This window comes from Balaenoptera borealis, assembly GCF_965194805.1.
Source record: "Balaenoptera borealis genome assembly, chromosome: 8".
Classification (NCBI taxonomy): Eukaryota; Metazoa; Chordata; class Mammalia; order Artiodactyla; family Balaenopteridae; genus Balaenoptera; species Balaenoptera borealis.
The window spans coordinates 32,259,444-32,275,443 of NC_138865.1; the positions used below are offsets into that span (position 1 = coordinate 32,259,444).

Genomic DNA, 16,000 nt, shown 5'->3' on the forward strand with positions numbered 1-16,000 from the left:
TAAAAAACAAAAACAGGAATAGAAAATGTAAATAGCTTGGCAAGGCCACAGAATTTACAAGTAGAATTTGACCCAAATATGTAGATCCTGATCCCAACTTTCCAGCTTTCTCCACTCCTACTCAGGGCCCCTGGGAATCAGGAACTCTTCCCACCCACCCCATCAATCAGCGGTCCTGGGAAACACTGAGCAAAGCTTGCTCGGAGGGTGCATTTAGAACCTTGAAAAAAGCCACAAGCGGTAGAGTGACCTTCATTTATTAGTCAGACATTTTCCTAGTGCCTAATACATGTCCCAGAACCTGAATATGGTATTTCTAATTTTTAAAGCGAATATAAATTAATGATTTACATTAAGTGTCTAATATTTTTTAAAGCCTATACAACAGACAGTCTGTGTGTGTGTGTGTGTGTAATCTAAATAAATGGTCACAGCATTCCTTTGAAGTAAATGTTACTCTGCCCATTTAATGGATAGACAGACTAACCTCAGAGAGTTTAATGGATGTGTCACAAAGCAAGCCAGACTTGGACCAGGCCAGCTGAGCTCTGAAACCCCTTCTCACTGGCCCTCAGGTCTCTGAAACAGAAAAGTTGTCACCTGGGAAAACTCTATTCAGTTGTTCATGGGAAATCCATTTCAAATGGGTTAGAAGGCGCCTCAATAATTGATGTCAATTAAAACCAAAAAGGACAATGCTGGTAAATTACTTGAGCAGACATTCAGGATGGATTTTCCAAGTCAGAGATGAAACAGCCCACGAGGGATTGAGATTTGCAGGCAGATGTCCTTGTGCAGTGCACAGCATTGACCACTGGACAGCACTGGGGCTGTTACATGATCTTCCAAGACAAGGGCAGCCCCAGGTGAGGAGGCTTGAAGAGACCAGGCAAAGCAGGGCCCAAAGCAGGGACTTGCTAGCAGACAGCTGAGGCGACTCCTGGTTTTACCCCTTTCCAGCTGCCTTCTTTCGCTGGAGACTTCGTGGCTTTGTGCTTCACTTTTCTTGTTTGTAGAATGGTGATGATAGCCAGTCATAGAGCCATGATGAAATTACAGGTCTGAAACCCCCACAAAGGGATGGAAACTGCTGAGCATTCCACGTACCAGCCCCAGAGCTGCCCTGGGAGTTGGTACCCACCCGTGAGACCCCCGGCAGCTGCTCAGCATCTGTGATCCTCAGCTTCGTTGTCTGTTTCATAAGATAATAGAAGTCTGACCAGCAGAGAACTGATCCAAGGGTTACAGGAGAAAATGAATGTCAAGTACTTAACACCATGCTCATCCACAGGGCGCTGGATCAGGTAGGCTGATGCTAGAGCTCCAGGCTCAGAGGAGAAAGGATGCCTAACGGGACCGCCAAGGCCTCCAAGCTAAATCCCTGCAGGCCAGGGGCAGTCCGCTGCATTCTGTGACCTGTTTCCACAGCCCTTTGCTCTTTTATGTAAGAAAGATGACAGATAATCAACAAGGACCTACTGTATAGCACAGGGAACTCTACTCAACATTCTGTCATAATCTATATGGGAAAAGAATCTGTAAAAGAATGGACACATGTATATGTATAACTGAATCACTTTGCTGTACAACTGAAACTAACACAATATTGTAAATCAGCTATACTCCAATATAAAATTAAATTAAATTTTAAAAAATCAAAAGAAAGGAAAGGTGAAGAAAATGTGTAGATCTAATCTTGCACATTTCTATAAGTGATGATTCAAACCCCACAAATCACGCACGCGCATATATGTATGTGTCTGCAGAGTTCACACCAAACACAAAAGAGAACTTGAAATCAGCACACGTCACAAATAAAAGACAAGAAATCAACTGCCGATGTTCAGAAGTGTGTGGACCCTCATATGTGTAAGTGCAGACAGGCTGCCTAGGAAAGTATATTCTAAGTGAAACTACACCCTTGGCATTTCCTGACCAAAGTCTTCTGTTTTCCTGCTCACCTGGGAGCAGTCTGTGCACTCAGGATTCCCTACCGAGAAGAGGAAGGATCAACTCACCCCACCCAAATGAAATCCTTTCTCAATGCTCTCCATAGATCAAAACATGACTCCATTCATTTTTCTTCTTTATTCAGCAGTTTTCTCCCTGTAAATTATTTCTGCGTGTTTTATCTAAATCTGGGAATACATTTCACTTTACTCCTGTAATGGGAATAGATTTATCATTAAATCCTCTGAAAGAACACTGTGAATAAAATATAATAGTATTTCTATTAGGAGTCATGTTTCCCATAAGCCCCCAGGCAACAAATCCTGAAGAACAATTATGGAGAGACAGACTGCAGGGAGAAGGATTGTCACATGTGTGATAAAAAACACACTGCACGGTGTCTTTGCAGGTTATCTCTGATGAGCTATGTTCCCTATAACTAGCCCTTGGAAGCCCCGGTTTTAACAACCAAAGGATTATGCACCTAATTACATAAATCTCAGCTAGAGAATAGTCAGCCTCATATTGTTACCCGAAAAACTAGGTTCGCCTCTTGGTGGGTGTCGAGCCAAAAGACACAACCAAGACAAAGAGTGAGAGAAGGAAGGATTTGTTACTTGCAGCAAGTAAGTAGAACACCAGGGATCTTTCCCAAAGCAGTGTCTCCCCAAACAGCAAAACTGGGGAAGTTTTAAGCTAAGGGTACATGTATATTCATGAAAGGGCTTGGGAGGTAGGCAGAGCCCAGGCTTTAGTTGATTGAAATCCGGAGGATCAGAAAAGGTCAACGCCATCATCCCTTAGGTTCCCTCTGACCTGGTGGTTGAGCGCTTCAGGCTCATCTTTACCATGGAAACAGAACTGGAAGTCTTTACAACTCATACATTATTACTAGTGCTACTTCTCTTGCCTGATAACAGTCAGCATTCTTGTTTTCCCTTAAGATCCTTAATTACTGAGACCTGTTCAAGGGCAAGCACTCTGGCCAGGCTTAGATCACAAAATGGCTTGTACTAAATGAATAGGTGTTCTCTTATGTCCAGAAAGCCATGCCTGGTTTTCTTTCTCCATAGACCCCCTACCTTATCTGCTTATAATATTTCTTTCCAATTCAGCCCATTTCAACCCAGGAGGACTTTTGGGGACTCACAAACACTGGTATCTAAGATAGAACAAACCACAACTAAGAACTTGAAGTATAAAAGCAATACTGCATGGTATTTCCAAAAGTGCTTAATAAACATTTCACAGGATTGCGCATAAACAACACACTTTTCCTGACATTCTGGCACAAGTAGAATCAGAGAGGCTTAACGTTAAAATGAAGTGCAGAGTCAGCTGTCCAGCATTCTACCCAATTCAAGCACCACAGTCTCCAATATCATCTTGCACACATGTCCACTGATGGCAGCAGCTGAGGTGCATACATATAGAGAAAAGGGAGATTCTAGAACTTCCTTCTATCATATCACAAAGAAGGATAAATTCACAGAATCAACTACATGAGTGTCCAGGAAAAAAAATTCTTTTTTTTTTTTAAACTTTTTAAATTGAGATATATTATACCCTTTAAACAAAATTTCTAATTTTATGAAAGGCATAAAAGGTCACAATTTTTCTTTACTTCTTTGGGGTAGGAAGAAGAAGGCAGAGTTGAGTGGATCCTTAAAAGTCCTTTTCTAATTTAAAATTAAAATCAACATCTGATCTTGACCTAAGAATTTTTCTATTGAGGTATAATTGACATAGAACACTATATTAGTTTCAGGTGTACAATTCAATGATTGGACATTTGTGTGTATTGCAAAATGAACATCACAGTAAGTCTGGTTACCATCAATCGCCATACACAGTCACAGATTTTTTTCTTTCTTCTTGTGATGAGAACTTTTAAGATTTACTTGCAGCAACTTGTAAATATGCAATACAGTATTAATAACTATATTCACCATGCTATACATTACATCCCTGTGGCTTATTTATTTTATAACTGGAAATTTGTACCTTTGGAACCCCCTTCACTCATGTCACCTACTTCCCACCCCCATCCCCACCCCCCCAGTCTGGCAACCAACTATCTCTTCTCTGTATTTATGAGCTCCTTTTTTTTCTTTTTAAGATTACTCATATAAGTGAGACCATAGGTATCTTTCTCTAACTTATTTCACTTAGCATAATGCTCTCGAAGTCCCTCCATGTTGTCACAAATGGAAAAATTTCCTTTTTCTTAATGGCTCAATAGTATTCCAGTGTGTGTATCACATTTTTTTAGCCATTCACCCATCAATGAACACTGAAGTTGTTCCCATGTCTCAACTATTGCAAATAATTCTGTAATAAACATGGGTGTGCATATATCTTTTGGAGTTAGTGTTTTCATTTTCTTTGTACAAATACACAGAAGTGAAATTGCTGGATAATATGGTAGTCCCAGTTTTGATCTTTTGAGGAAACTCCATGCTATTTTCCATACTGTCTGTACCAATTTACATTCCCACCAAGAGTGCACAAGTGTCTCCTTCTCTCCACATCCTTGCCAACACTTGTTATTTCTTATCTTTTGATGATAATCATACAAACAGGTGTGAAGTGATATCTCATTGTGGTTTCGATTTGCATTTCCCTGATGATTAGTGACGTTGAGCATCTTTTCCTATACCTGTTGGTCAACTGTATGTGTTCTTTTTTTTTTTTTTTTTTTTTTAATTTTTTTTTTTTTTTTTTTTTAAATTTTTTTATGGCTGTGTTGGGTCTTCGTTTCTGTGCGAGGGCTTTCTCTAGTTGTGGCAAGCGGGGGCCACTCTTCATCGCGGTGCGCGGGCCTCTCACTATCGCGGCCTCTCTTGTTGTGGAGCACAGGCTCCAGACGCGCAGGCTCAGTAATTGCGGCTCACGGGCCCAGTTGCTCTGCGGCATGTGGGATCTTCCCAGACCAGGGCACGAACCCGTGTCTCCTGCATTGGCAGGCAGATTCTCAACCACTGCGCCACCAGGGAAGCCCTGTATGTGTTCTTTGGAAAAATGTCTATTCAGATCCTTTGCCCATTTTTAATTAGATTGTTTGTTTGCTATTGAGTTGTGCGAGATCTTTATATATATTAGATATTAGCCCATTATCAGATACATGATTTGCAAATATTTCTCCCATTCAATTGGTTGCCTTTTCATTTTGTTGATGGTTTCCTTTACTGTACAAAAGCTTTTTAGTTTGATGTAGTCTCACTTGTTTATTTTTACTTTTATTGCCTTTGCTTTTGGTGTCATATCCAAAAAATCATGGCCATGACCAATGTCCAGGAGCTTACCGTATATGTTTTCTTCTAGGAGTTTTATGATTTCAGGTCTTAAATTCAAGTCTTTATTCCATTTTGAGTTAATTTTTGTATGGTATAAGGTAGTAGTCTAGTTTTATTCTTTTGCATGTGGCTGTCCAGTTTTGCCAACACCATTTGTTGAACAGACTGTCCTTTCCCCATTGTATATTCTTGGCTCCTTTGTGATAAATTAAGTGACCATATATGTGTGCGTTTATTTCTGAGCTCTCTATTCTGCTCCATTCATCCATGTGCCTGTTTTTATACCAATACCATACCATAGTTTTGTAATATAACTTAAAATCAGGAAGCATGATGCTTCCAGCTTTGTTCTCTCTTAAGATTGCTTTGGTTATTCAGGGTGTTTTGTGGCTCCTTACACATTTTAGGATTTTTTTGCTCTGTTTCTGTGTAAAATGCCATTGGAATTTTGATAGGGATTGAATTGAATCTGTAGATTGCTTCTGGTAGTATGGACAGTTTAACAATATTAATTCTTCTAATCTATGAGCCACAGAGTATCTTTCCATTTATTTGTGTCTTCTTCAGTTACTTTCATCAGTGTCTTATAGTTTTCAATGTACAGGTCTTTCACCTCCATGGTTAAATTTATTCATAGGTATTTTATTCTTTTGATGCAATTGTAAGTGGTATTGTTTTATTACTAGCATATAGAAATGCAACCAATTTTTGTATATTGATTTTGTATTCTGCAACATTACTAAAGTTGTTTATTAGTTCTAACAGTGTTTTTTTGGTGGAGTCTATAGAGTTTTCTATATATAATATCATGTCATCTGCAAATATTGACAATTTTACTTCTTCCTTTCCAGCTGGGTGCTGCTGATTTCCTTTTTTTTTTTTGCCTAATTACTCTGACTAGGACTTCTAATACTATGTTGAATAAAAGTGGCGAGAGTGGGCATCTTTCTCTTATTCCTGATCTTAGAGGAAAAGCGCAGAGTATGACATCAGCTATGGGCTTCTCATATACGGCCTTTATTGTGTTATAACCAATTTGATTTTATTGCACAGAATTGAATCTAAATTCAACCATAAGCATTTTAATGATTATCATTAAAAGTCTTTTTAAATTGAAAACAAGACTGAGAACTCGTAATAGTGCTGGTTAATTAAAAAAATACACCCTTAAGGATTAAGTTTATTCCATAATTCCAGTGATTTTTTTTAGGCTGAAGTACTGATGAATGAAGTACTCCAATGTAGAGGAATCTTGAAAATACTCTGAGTGAAATTAGTTAGTCATAAGGAACCATATATTATATGAGCCCATTGATATGAAATGTCAAAAAGGACAAACCTATAGAGACAGAAAGTAGATGAGTGTTTGCTTGGGGCTGTGGGAGATGGGAGACTTGTAGGCTAGAAAAAGAAAGATTTCTTTTTTTGGAAATTGATAAAATTTCCAAAATTTTTTTTATCAATAAAATTGATAAAATAGATTGTGGAGATGAATGCACAACTTTGAGAATATACAAAAAAACAATTGAATTGGACACTTTAAGTAGGTGAATTGTACAGTAGGTGAATTATATCTCAAAGCTGTTTTTAAAAAGGAATACAGAAACTCTAGAAAAACATTGAATCCATTGACATCTACTTTACCACACTATTCCAAATAGAAATGTAACTGAAAAATGGGAGTTAAAAAACATAAGCAGCAATATCCGTTATTTACTGCCATAATCATGCTGTGAATCAACCAGAAACCTCAGTGGCAGACACCACTTTACTGAGCTCAGGGGTCTCAAGACCACACTCTTGGCTCAGCAGGTGTTCTGGTCTCCTGCACACCTGCCTTGGGGAGGCTGTTGTCCGCTGATGGAGAATGGCCCCATCTGAGATGACTGGACTTGTGTATCATTGCGCAGCAAACAAACCCAGGCACCTCTCACCGCGGTGGCACAGAACTAAGAGAAGAAGCAGAAAAATACAAGTCTGTTCTGATCTTCGTGTGTCACATCAGCTGGCATTCCATTGACCGAAGTAAATCTCATAACCTAACTCGGGATCAAGGGTCGGGAGAACAGATTCTGCCTCTTCAGTAAAAGGAGCTGAAAAGCCATGTGGCAAAGAGGGTGAATCCAGGAGCGTGAAGAATGAGGACCATTTAGACCTCAGTCTCTGCCCAGCACAGGGTATTTGTGATGGAAGAAAACTGAGCAGAAATTAAATATTTGCCATCTGGCAGCTTCACTTTCTCACCATTTTCACTTAAAATTGTATCAGAGGGCTTCCCTGGTGGCGCAGTGGTTGAGAATCTGCCTGCTAATGCAGGGGACACGGGTTCGAGCCCTGGTCTGGGAAGATCCCACATGCTGCGGAGCAACTAGGCCCGTGAGCCACAACTACTGAGCCTGCGCGTCTGGAGCCTGTGATCCGCAACGAGAGACGCCACGATAGTGAGAGGCCCGGGCACCACGATGAAGAGTGGCCCCCGCTTGCCGCAACTAGAGAAATCCCGTGCACAGAAACGAAGACCCAACATAGCAATCAATCAACAATCAATTTAAAACAAAAAAGACTCATTTCCTCCTCTTCCCCTTTAAAAAAGAAAAAAAAATTGTATCAGAAACTTTGAAATATCTTTGTTTCATCTTGATTTAGATAATAGAAACATTTAACATTTTTGTAATTTTGCTTAAATAATGGCTGCATAATTCAAGTAGATTCAAAGGCAAATAGAATCTAACTTATAATAGCAAGTTTTGATATAAATGCCACTGGATGATACTGTGAGTATGTGACATGAGCTGGATGACTTGCTTTTTAATTATAGGAACTTTTAGCTTTTGCAAAGATAACTACTTTTTAAAATGCTTTTCTAGATGTTCTTGTCTTACCACAGAAATACATTCTTATATGTACATGTATAATTCGCATAGAGAAGTGTTAATAACAACTCCCTACACACACACACACACACACACACACACACACACTTCCATTGCTCTATTGTTATGTCATTGACATAACTGATGAAAACTAGTTTCCTTCATGTCCATACACACATTTATAGGATTAGGTTCGTTTTCCTTGTATTGTAATTACAATATGATGTTATTCCTCAGCTTGAACTAGATTAAAATTTTGCATTTGTATTTTTCATTTCCATGTGGAAAATGAAATCTTACTTTTGCCTGTCAGTCTAAAACCACTTTGAATCGTAAATTGGTCTCCTATGGTAAACCTTTAAGACCTCTTTTTTTTGTTGCTGTAACCTTTTCTACATGGTGGACTTTATTAGTTACATTAATTAAATAACAAATGCCCACCTTATTGAGCTGGGTATGCTTTAATCCACAGGCACAAATCAAAAGAAAGAAATGATTATAACATTAGAGTTAAAAAACAAAAAGCTTTGGTTGATTTTTTTGTAAAGAATGGTTGAAAAGGAACCTAAAGTCGTTCCTTTATTTGAAGGCTTAAGTAATTGTACCTGCCAGGTCATAGACGAGAGGGAGGCCTCTCACTTACCACCCCCTTTTGTGTGTTTCAATTACTGGGAAGGTTAATGGTGCTGAACAGCTGAGGTATGAAGGCACCTTTCATTATCTTCCCCATCAGAAGTCCCCAGAGCCCGTTCACCTTCCCTCGTGTTTATGGGAAAAGACACAGTGTTCTCTCACAGCCCAGAGTACATGAGAACCAACTTCTCACAGCCTAGCAGATCTTTGCCAACATTTTCTGGAAAATAATTCTGCCACTTTCAGAGCCAGCGTGCAATGTAACTTGAACTCAAATACCAACATCATTTAGAATGACTGAAATAATACCTTGATTTTGTGACTTGTATAGTCTCATTCTTCTAAATTTTAACTTTAATGATGCTTATTTATTAAGCAAGTACAAAGTATATGGGCAGAATTTTTCTTTGAATATTTTATATTGAATGAATTGAAATAATTGGGATGTTAAAGGACTAGGGGATGATAATGAACATGTATGCACTGAAGCATTTGCTCTGTACTAGGTAGGTTCTCTTCTGTATCATATCATAATGCCACCAAACATTAAAATTTAAAACTATTTATAGGTGTCCCTTTAAGACCCCTCTTCTCTGAATATCGTCCTCCATGTTGACTCCATCAGGATTCACTTACCTAGAAACAATAGGTAACCTGTGACCAGGGCGGATGTTCAGGGAATGGAAAGGAAATTACGGCTCCACCAAACCTCTCTTGCACAAGTACAGATGTGTTTGTATTTAGCCTGAGACAAAAACTTTGTTCCTTTTCCTTCATTATTGTTCCTAACATGCAACAAAGGCAATTGTAGGAAAGGCAGTGTGGCCCTAAATTCCCCCTCAGCTGATCTTTAAGAACTTCAGACATTTTCCAAAGAAGATTTTGATCTAGGGAAGGACATCAAGCTCCAAATTAAGGTGGAATATGTGGGAAAAAGGTCACTGGGATAGGGTTGCCAGGTAAAATACACCATGCCCAGATAAATTTGAATTTCATATAAATATATAGTTTGGGAGACATACTTACAATCAACAAACATAAATCTGGCAACCTAACATTGCACTGCACCGTATAGATGGCAGATGATTTTAAAAAGGAGGGTCATGGGGATATAAAAAAAGAATGTGAAACTGAGAGTTTTTTCTACGGTAAGGGTCAACAAACTGGCATGAGGTCCAAATCTGCTTTGTTCCTGTCTAAACAATGTTTCATTGAAACACTGCCACACCCATTCATTAAGTACAGTCCAAGGCTGCTTTCACTCTACAGTGGCAGCGTTCAGTAGTTGCAGGCCCACAGAGCCTAAATATTTACTATCTGGCCCTTTAACCAAATAATAAAAAATAAAAAATCCCAGTTAAACTGCTAAAATTACAATCGTCATTCTAAATACTCACTATTTCCCCTCTCTGATGAAAGGCTTCTTTCCATAGGCATGCCTGATATTATAAAGCTGAAAATATGTAGGCTTTTAAATAAGTAATATTATTCTACTCAATGGATTTAAACATAAGGCAATATTGTCACTTCAAGAAAAATAAAAAGAGCTTTGAGAATTTTTTCCATATGTCCACATTTGTGTTTCACAACTCCAGACCACCTAATGCAAACTTTCATTTCTCAGCAAAATGAAGCAGAGGATATTACAAAAGACTCAGCGATGTCAAATCCAGCCACCAGTTAGATCTTCCAATTTTCAGTACAACATTTCCTGCCAGATGTGGCTCAATGTGGCTTAAAGAAGCAATTGTTTAATTCTCATGTGGAGAACTATTGTTCTGGAAGAATGAGGGCATTATAGGATTAATCTCCAAGTAGTAAGAAGAAAAGCTAGGTTTACAAACTCTGTATGACTCTGTATGTGCCAGTGAGTAGCTGGAAGTAAGAGTTCTATTGGAAGATAGGATTTTGTTCCTCAGGAAACCAACACACTCCTGGGACCCTGGGTTGAAGCCATTTGATGGGTGGATAGCATGAGAAAGGTCTGGCAACCAAAGTCACCCCATGCTGCTGATGCAGACAGCTGGCAGAGACAAGATAAAGTTCACACAGTCACTTGAGGCTTTAAAACCTAGTCTGCAAACGAAAAGTAGAGAAGAAAATTCTATTTCTAATCTACCAGTGAAAGATGTGCATTTCATTTTCAGATTATGAAAGTATCGAAGGAGAAAGGCTGTGCTGTCATGAGTGACAGTGCCTCGGCCGCCAGGACTCCAATCAGAGGCTCAGTGATAAGTGAGAGTGAGCCCAGGCTACTGCCAACGCCATGGCCAGAGACCGAAGAACACACGGGGAGGGGTTTCCTAATTGTGGATGGTAAATAACCCTGCATACAAATCCTCCAAGCCACGATCTGGGTAGTGTATTAGAGCAAAGAAGTAACAAAGAAAACAGGCAGGTTGACATTGAGCAGAGAGGACCAAATCAGTTTCAATAGACTTGAGGCTCTGTGGACCTAGGGAAGGAGAGGGTACAGAGCCCAACAGGATAGGAGACAAGGAAGGCGTTGGAGCTCTGCTCCTCACCAGAGCTCTCTAAATCTCAGTATCCACATTTTAAAAAAAATTTATTTATGTTTATTTATTTTATTTTTGGTTGCCTTGGGCTCGTGGGCTTTCTCTAGCTGCGGCAAGCGGGAGCTACCCTTTCTTGCGGTGCGCAGGCTTCTCATTGCGGTGGCTTCTCTTGTTGCAGAGCACGGGATCTAGGCGCGGGCTTCAGTAGTTGTAGCTTGCAGGCTTAGCTGCTCCGCAGCATGTGAGAGCTTCCCAGACCAGGGCTCGAACCCGTGTCCCCTGCATTGGCAAGCGGATTCTTAACCACTGCGCCACCAGGGAAGCCCTCAGTATCCACAGTTTTAATATGAGAATAAAATCACGTGTATTTTATAAAAACACTTCCTGGAAAATGGTCACGGCTAGAAATATCATGAGACTTCAGTAAATGGCTTATATTTATAATTACTAACAGAAATAAATACAAGAATCTAATAAGAATATGTTTTATAACCTAATGCATTTTGGATCACTCATTTCTATCCCAAAGATTTAATCTATACCATCGTGGTCTCTAAGCTGTAGTTTATATTATGTTTGCCACGAGTTGCTGTGACCAAATGTTACTGTTTTTAGTCCTATAGTTCCTGTAGTTTCTTGTTGCAGTGTTACAAACTAATGTTTCCCAAAAGTAATTTTTGTATGAATAAACAAATAAAAGTGAGAAGCACTCCTATGAAGTCCTTATTAAATATTAAAGGATAAACAGTTCTAATTTAAAAATAAAAGAATTATAATTTTAAGTGCAAATTTGACTAATTGTGCTTTTCAAAAGCTACTGTCAAATAGTTTTCACAACAGTAAGTCTTAAGTTATGATAAAAAAATTCCTTGTGAAATCACACCTGACAAAATGAACCCTAATAAAGTATAATATCTCCTATCTAAACACATTCTTAAATAATTATTTCAATTTAAAATAAAGAAATTATCAAATTGGGTTGGAATTTGTCAGTTGGTTATCTCTCCATGAGGCACCGCTAAGTTTTTTAAACCTCCATCAGCGAGTGAGAACACCACCTTGGCAGAATCTTAGCAGTTATCAGAAGCAGGAGTTGTGGGAACATATTTACAAGATTAGGGGTCTGAACTCCAATGGTTTAAGGTGGATTTTCAAGATGGGAATCTGACTGGGTTTGGGCAAAACTCATATGACATAATAGTTTTGATTTTGTGCTACAAAGGCAACTCAGTAGAGAAAAGATCGTCTGTTCAACAAATAGTCCTGGAGCAATTTGATCCTTGTGTAAACAAAAAATAAATTTTCATTCATATCTCACACTTTATACCAAAGTTAGCTCAAAATGGATTGTAGACCTAATTGTAAAACCTAAAATTATACAACTTTTACAAGAAAACATAGGAGAAAATCTTTGTGACCTTGGGTTAGGCAAATATTTCTTTGATATGACACTAAAATCACAATACATAAAAGAAAAAAATCAATCAACTGGACTTCATCATGATAAAAATGTCTGCTCTTTGAAAAAAGCATTCACAGTGAAGAAAATCGAAATAGGAGCCATGGACTGGAGAAAATACTTGTAAGTAACATATTTGATAAAGAACTGGTATCTATAAAGAACATATAAAGAACTCTTAAAACCCAATAATAAGATTTGAACAAACCAAGAAGAGATTGAATTAGTGATCAAAAATATCCCAACAAAAAAGTCCAGAACCAGATGACTTCACTGGTAAATTCTACCAAACATTCAAAGAAGAATTAATACCAATCCTTTTCAAAATTTTCCAAAAAATAGAAGTGGAAACACTTTGAAACTCATTTTAGGCGGCCAGCATTACCCTGATACCAAAACCAGAAAAGGATGCCAAAAAAATAAAATCAATAAATGGCTCATATAATGACTAATAAAAATAAATACAAGAATCTAATAAGAACATGTTTTATAACCTAATCATTTTGGATCACCCATTTCTTTCCCAAAGATTTAATCCCTGATGAACAGTAAACATAGATGCAAAAATCCTCAACAAGACATTAGCAAACAAGATTCTACAGTAATTAATAGAATCACATACCTGAGCAACTGGGATTTATTCTAGGGATGCAAGGATTGTTCAATATCCACAAATCAATCAATGTGACACACTGCATTAACAAATTGAAGGATAAAAATCACATGACCATCTCAATAGACGCAGAAAAAAAGCACTTGACAAAATTCAACATTCATTTAAGAAAAACTCTCAACAAAATGGGTATAGAGGGACTATAGCTCAACATAATAAAGGGCTTATAGAACAAGTCCACAGCTAACATCATACACCATGGTGGAAAGCTGAAAGAGTTTCCTTTGAGGTCAGGATCAAGACAAGGATGCCCACACTTTTATTAACCAAGGAGGTGAAAGACCTGTACACTGAAAACTATGACATTAATGAAAGAAGTTGAAGAGGAAACAAAGAAAAAGATATTTTGTGCTCATGGGTTGGGAAAATTAATATTGTTAAAATGTCCATACTACTCAAAGCAATCTACAGGTTCAGTGCAGTCCTCATCAAAATTTCAATGGTATTTTTCACATGCATAGAACAAAAAATTCTAAAATTTGTATGGAATCACAAAAGACCCCAAATAGCCAAACCAGTCTTGAGATAGAAGAACAAAGCTGGAGGCATCATGCTCCCTGATTTCAAATTATATTACAAAGCTATAGTAATCAAAACTATGATATACATTGGTATAAAAAAAAGATACATTGATTAATGGAACAAAATAGAGAGACCAGGAATAAACCCACATGTATATGGTAAATTAATTTGTAACAAAGGAGCCAAGAATATACAATGGGGAAAGGACAGTCTTTTTAAGAAATGGTGCTGGGGAAACTGGACAACCACACGGAAAAGAATAAAACAAGACCAGTGTCTTCCGCCATACACAGAAATTAACACGAAATAGATTAAAGACTTGAATGTAAGCTCTGAAACCAGGCTTCCATAAAACTCCCAGATGAAAACATAAAAAAATCCTTCTTCACAAGGATCTTGGCAATGATTTTTTTGGATATGACACCTAAAGCACAAGCAACAAAATAAAAAACAAACAAGTGAGTCTATATCAAATTAAAAAGCTTCTGAGCACCAAAGGAAATAATAAACAAAATGAAAAGGCAACCTATGGAATGGGAAAAAATATTTGCGAACCACACATTTGATTAGGAGTTAATATCCAAAATATGTAAGGAACTCATGCAACTGAATAGCAGAAAAGTCAAATAATCCAATTACAAAATGAACAAAGAATCTGAAAAGACATTTTTCCAAAGAAGGTATTCAAATGGCCAACAGGTAGCACATAAAAGATGCTCAATATCACTAATTACTGGGAAATGGGAATCAAAACCACAAGGAGATATCACTTTACACCTGTTAGTATGGCTATCACCAAAAACATAAGAGATAAGCATTGGCAAGAATGTGGAATAAAGGGAACCCCTCTGCACTCTTGGTGGGAAAGTAAATTGGTATAGCCATTGTGAAAAGCAGTATGAGGTTACTCAAAAAATTAAAACTGGAACTCCCATGGGATCCAGCAATTCCACTTCTGGGTTTTTAGACAAAGAAAATAAAAACAATAACTCGAAAAGATATATGCACCCCCCATGTTCATTGCAGCATTATTTACTATAGCCAAGATATGGAAACAAAGTGTCCACTGATGAATGAATGTATAAAAATATATATATATATACACAATGAAATATTATTCAGTCATAAAAAAAGAAAGAAATCTTGACATTTGAGATAACATGGATGGACCTTGAGGGCATTATGCTAAGAAAAATATGTCAGATAGAGAAAGACAAATACCATATGATCTTACCTATATGTGGAATCTAAGGAAAACAGAAACAAACAAATAAACAAAACAAGGTTATAGATTTAGAGAACAAATTAGTGGTTGCCAGAGGTGGGGGATGGTGGTATGCATGAAATAGGTAAAGGGGATCAAAAGGTACAAACTTGCAGTTATAAAATAAATAAGTCATTAGAATGTCAACTACAGCACTGAGACTATAGTTAATAATACTGTAGAGCATATTTGAAAGTTGCTAAGAGTGTAAATCTTAAAAGTTGTCAATACAAGAAAAAACAATTTTGTAACTATGTATGGTGACGGATGTTAACTAGAATTATTGCAATGATCATTTTGCAATATATACAAATTTTGAATCATTATGTGTACACCTGAGACTAATATAATGTTGTGTGTCATTATACTTTAATTTTTTAAAATAATAATACAAATTAAAAAACCCACCTTTTGAAAAAGTGGCCAAAAATTTTGAATAGACACTTTACCAAAGATATATGTAACACAATTTAGCACATAAAAAGCTATTCTATATGATAGTCATTAGGGAAATGCAAACAAAAGTCACAATGGTATTCTTCTACACACCTGTTAGATGGCTAAAATTAAAAAGATTAATGACAGCAAATGTTTTATTTATAATGCCTAACCTGGAAACAACACAAATATTTATCAGTAAGGGAAAGGATAAACAAACTGTGGTAAATCCATATAGTAGAATAGTCGATAATAAAAATAAATACATTATAGATAAGTGCAAGAATGTGGATTAATTACATGATAATTATGCAGTGGAAGAAACCAGGCAAAAAACAATATATACTGTATGACTCTATTTATATAAAATTCTCTA

General features: G+C 37.4%; 1 protein-coding gene across 5 annotated transcripts in view; it reads right to left on the minus strand.

Moving 5' to 3' along the window:
- The window catches only part of LOC309632884 (V-type proton ATPase subunit B, brain isoform-like), a 109,609-nt gene extending 96,156 nt beyond the window's left edge, over positions 1-13,453 (minus strand). The window contains exons 1-3 of one of the 5 annotated variants that reach the window (XR_014247109.1): positions 13,350-13,426; positions 7,084-7,195; positions 488-579 (exon numbers count right to left, since the gene is read on the minus strand). Coding sequence is in view for 1 of the 5 variants with exons in the window: in XM_082400864.1 (XP_082256990.1) it covers positions 13,350-13,425 (76 nt within the window). In the remaining 4 variants the exon portion in view is untranslated. Of the gene's footprint in view, positions 1-487; positions 580-7,079; positions 7,196-13,349 lie in introns of all 5 variants that reach the window. The other 4 variants (XR_014247110.1, XR_014247112.1, XR_014247111.1 and 1 more) reach the window with 4 other exon arrangements.
- Positions 13,454-16,000: the final 2,547 nt, after the last annotated feature.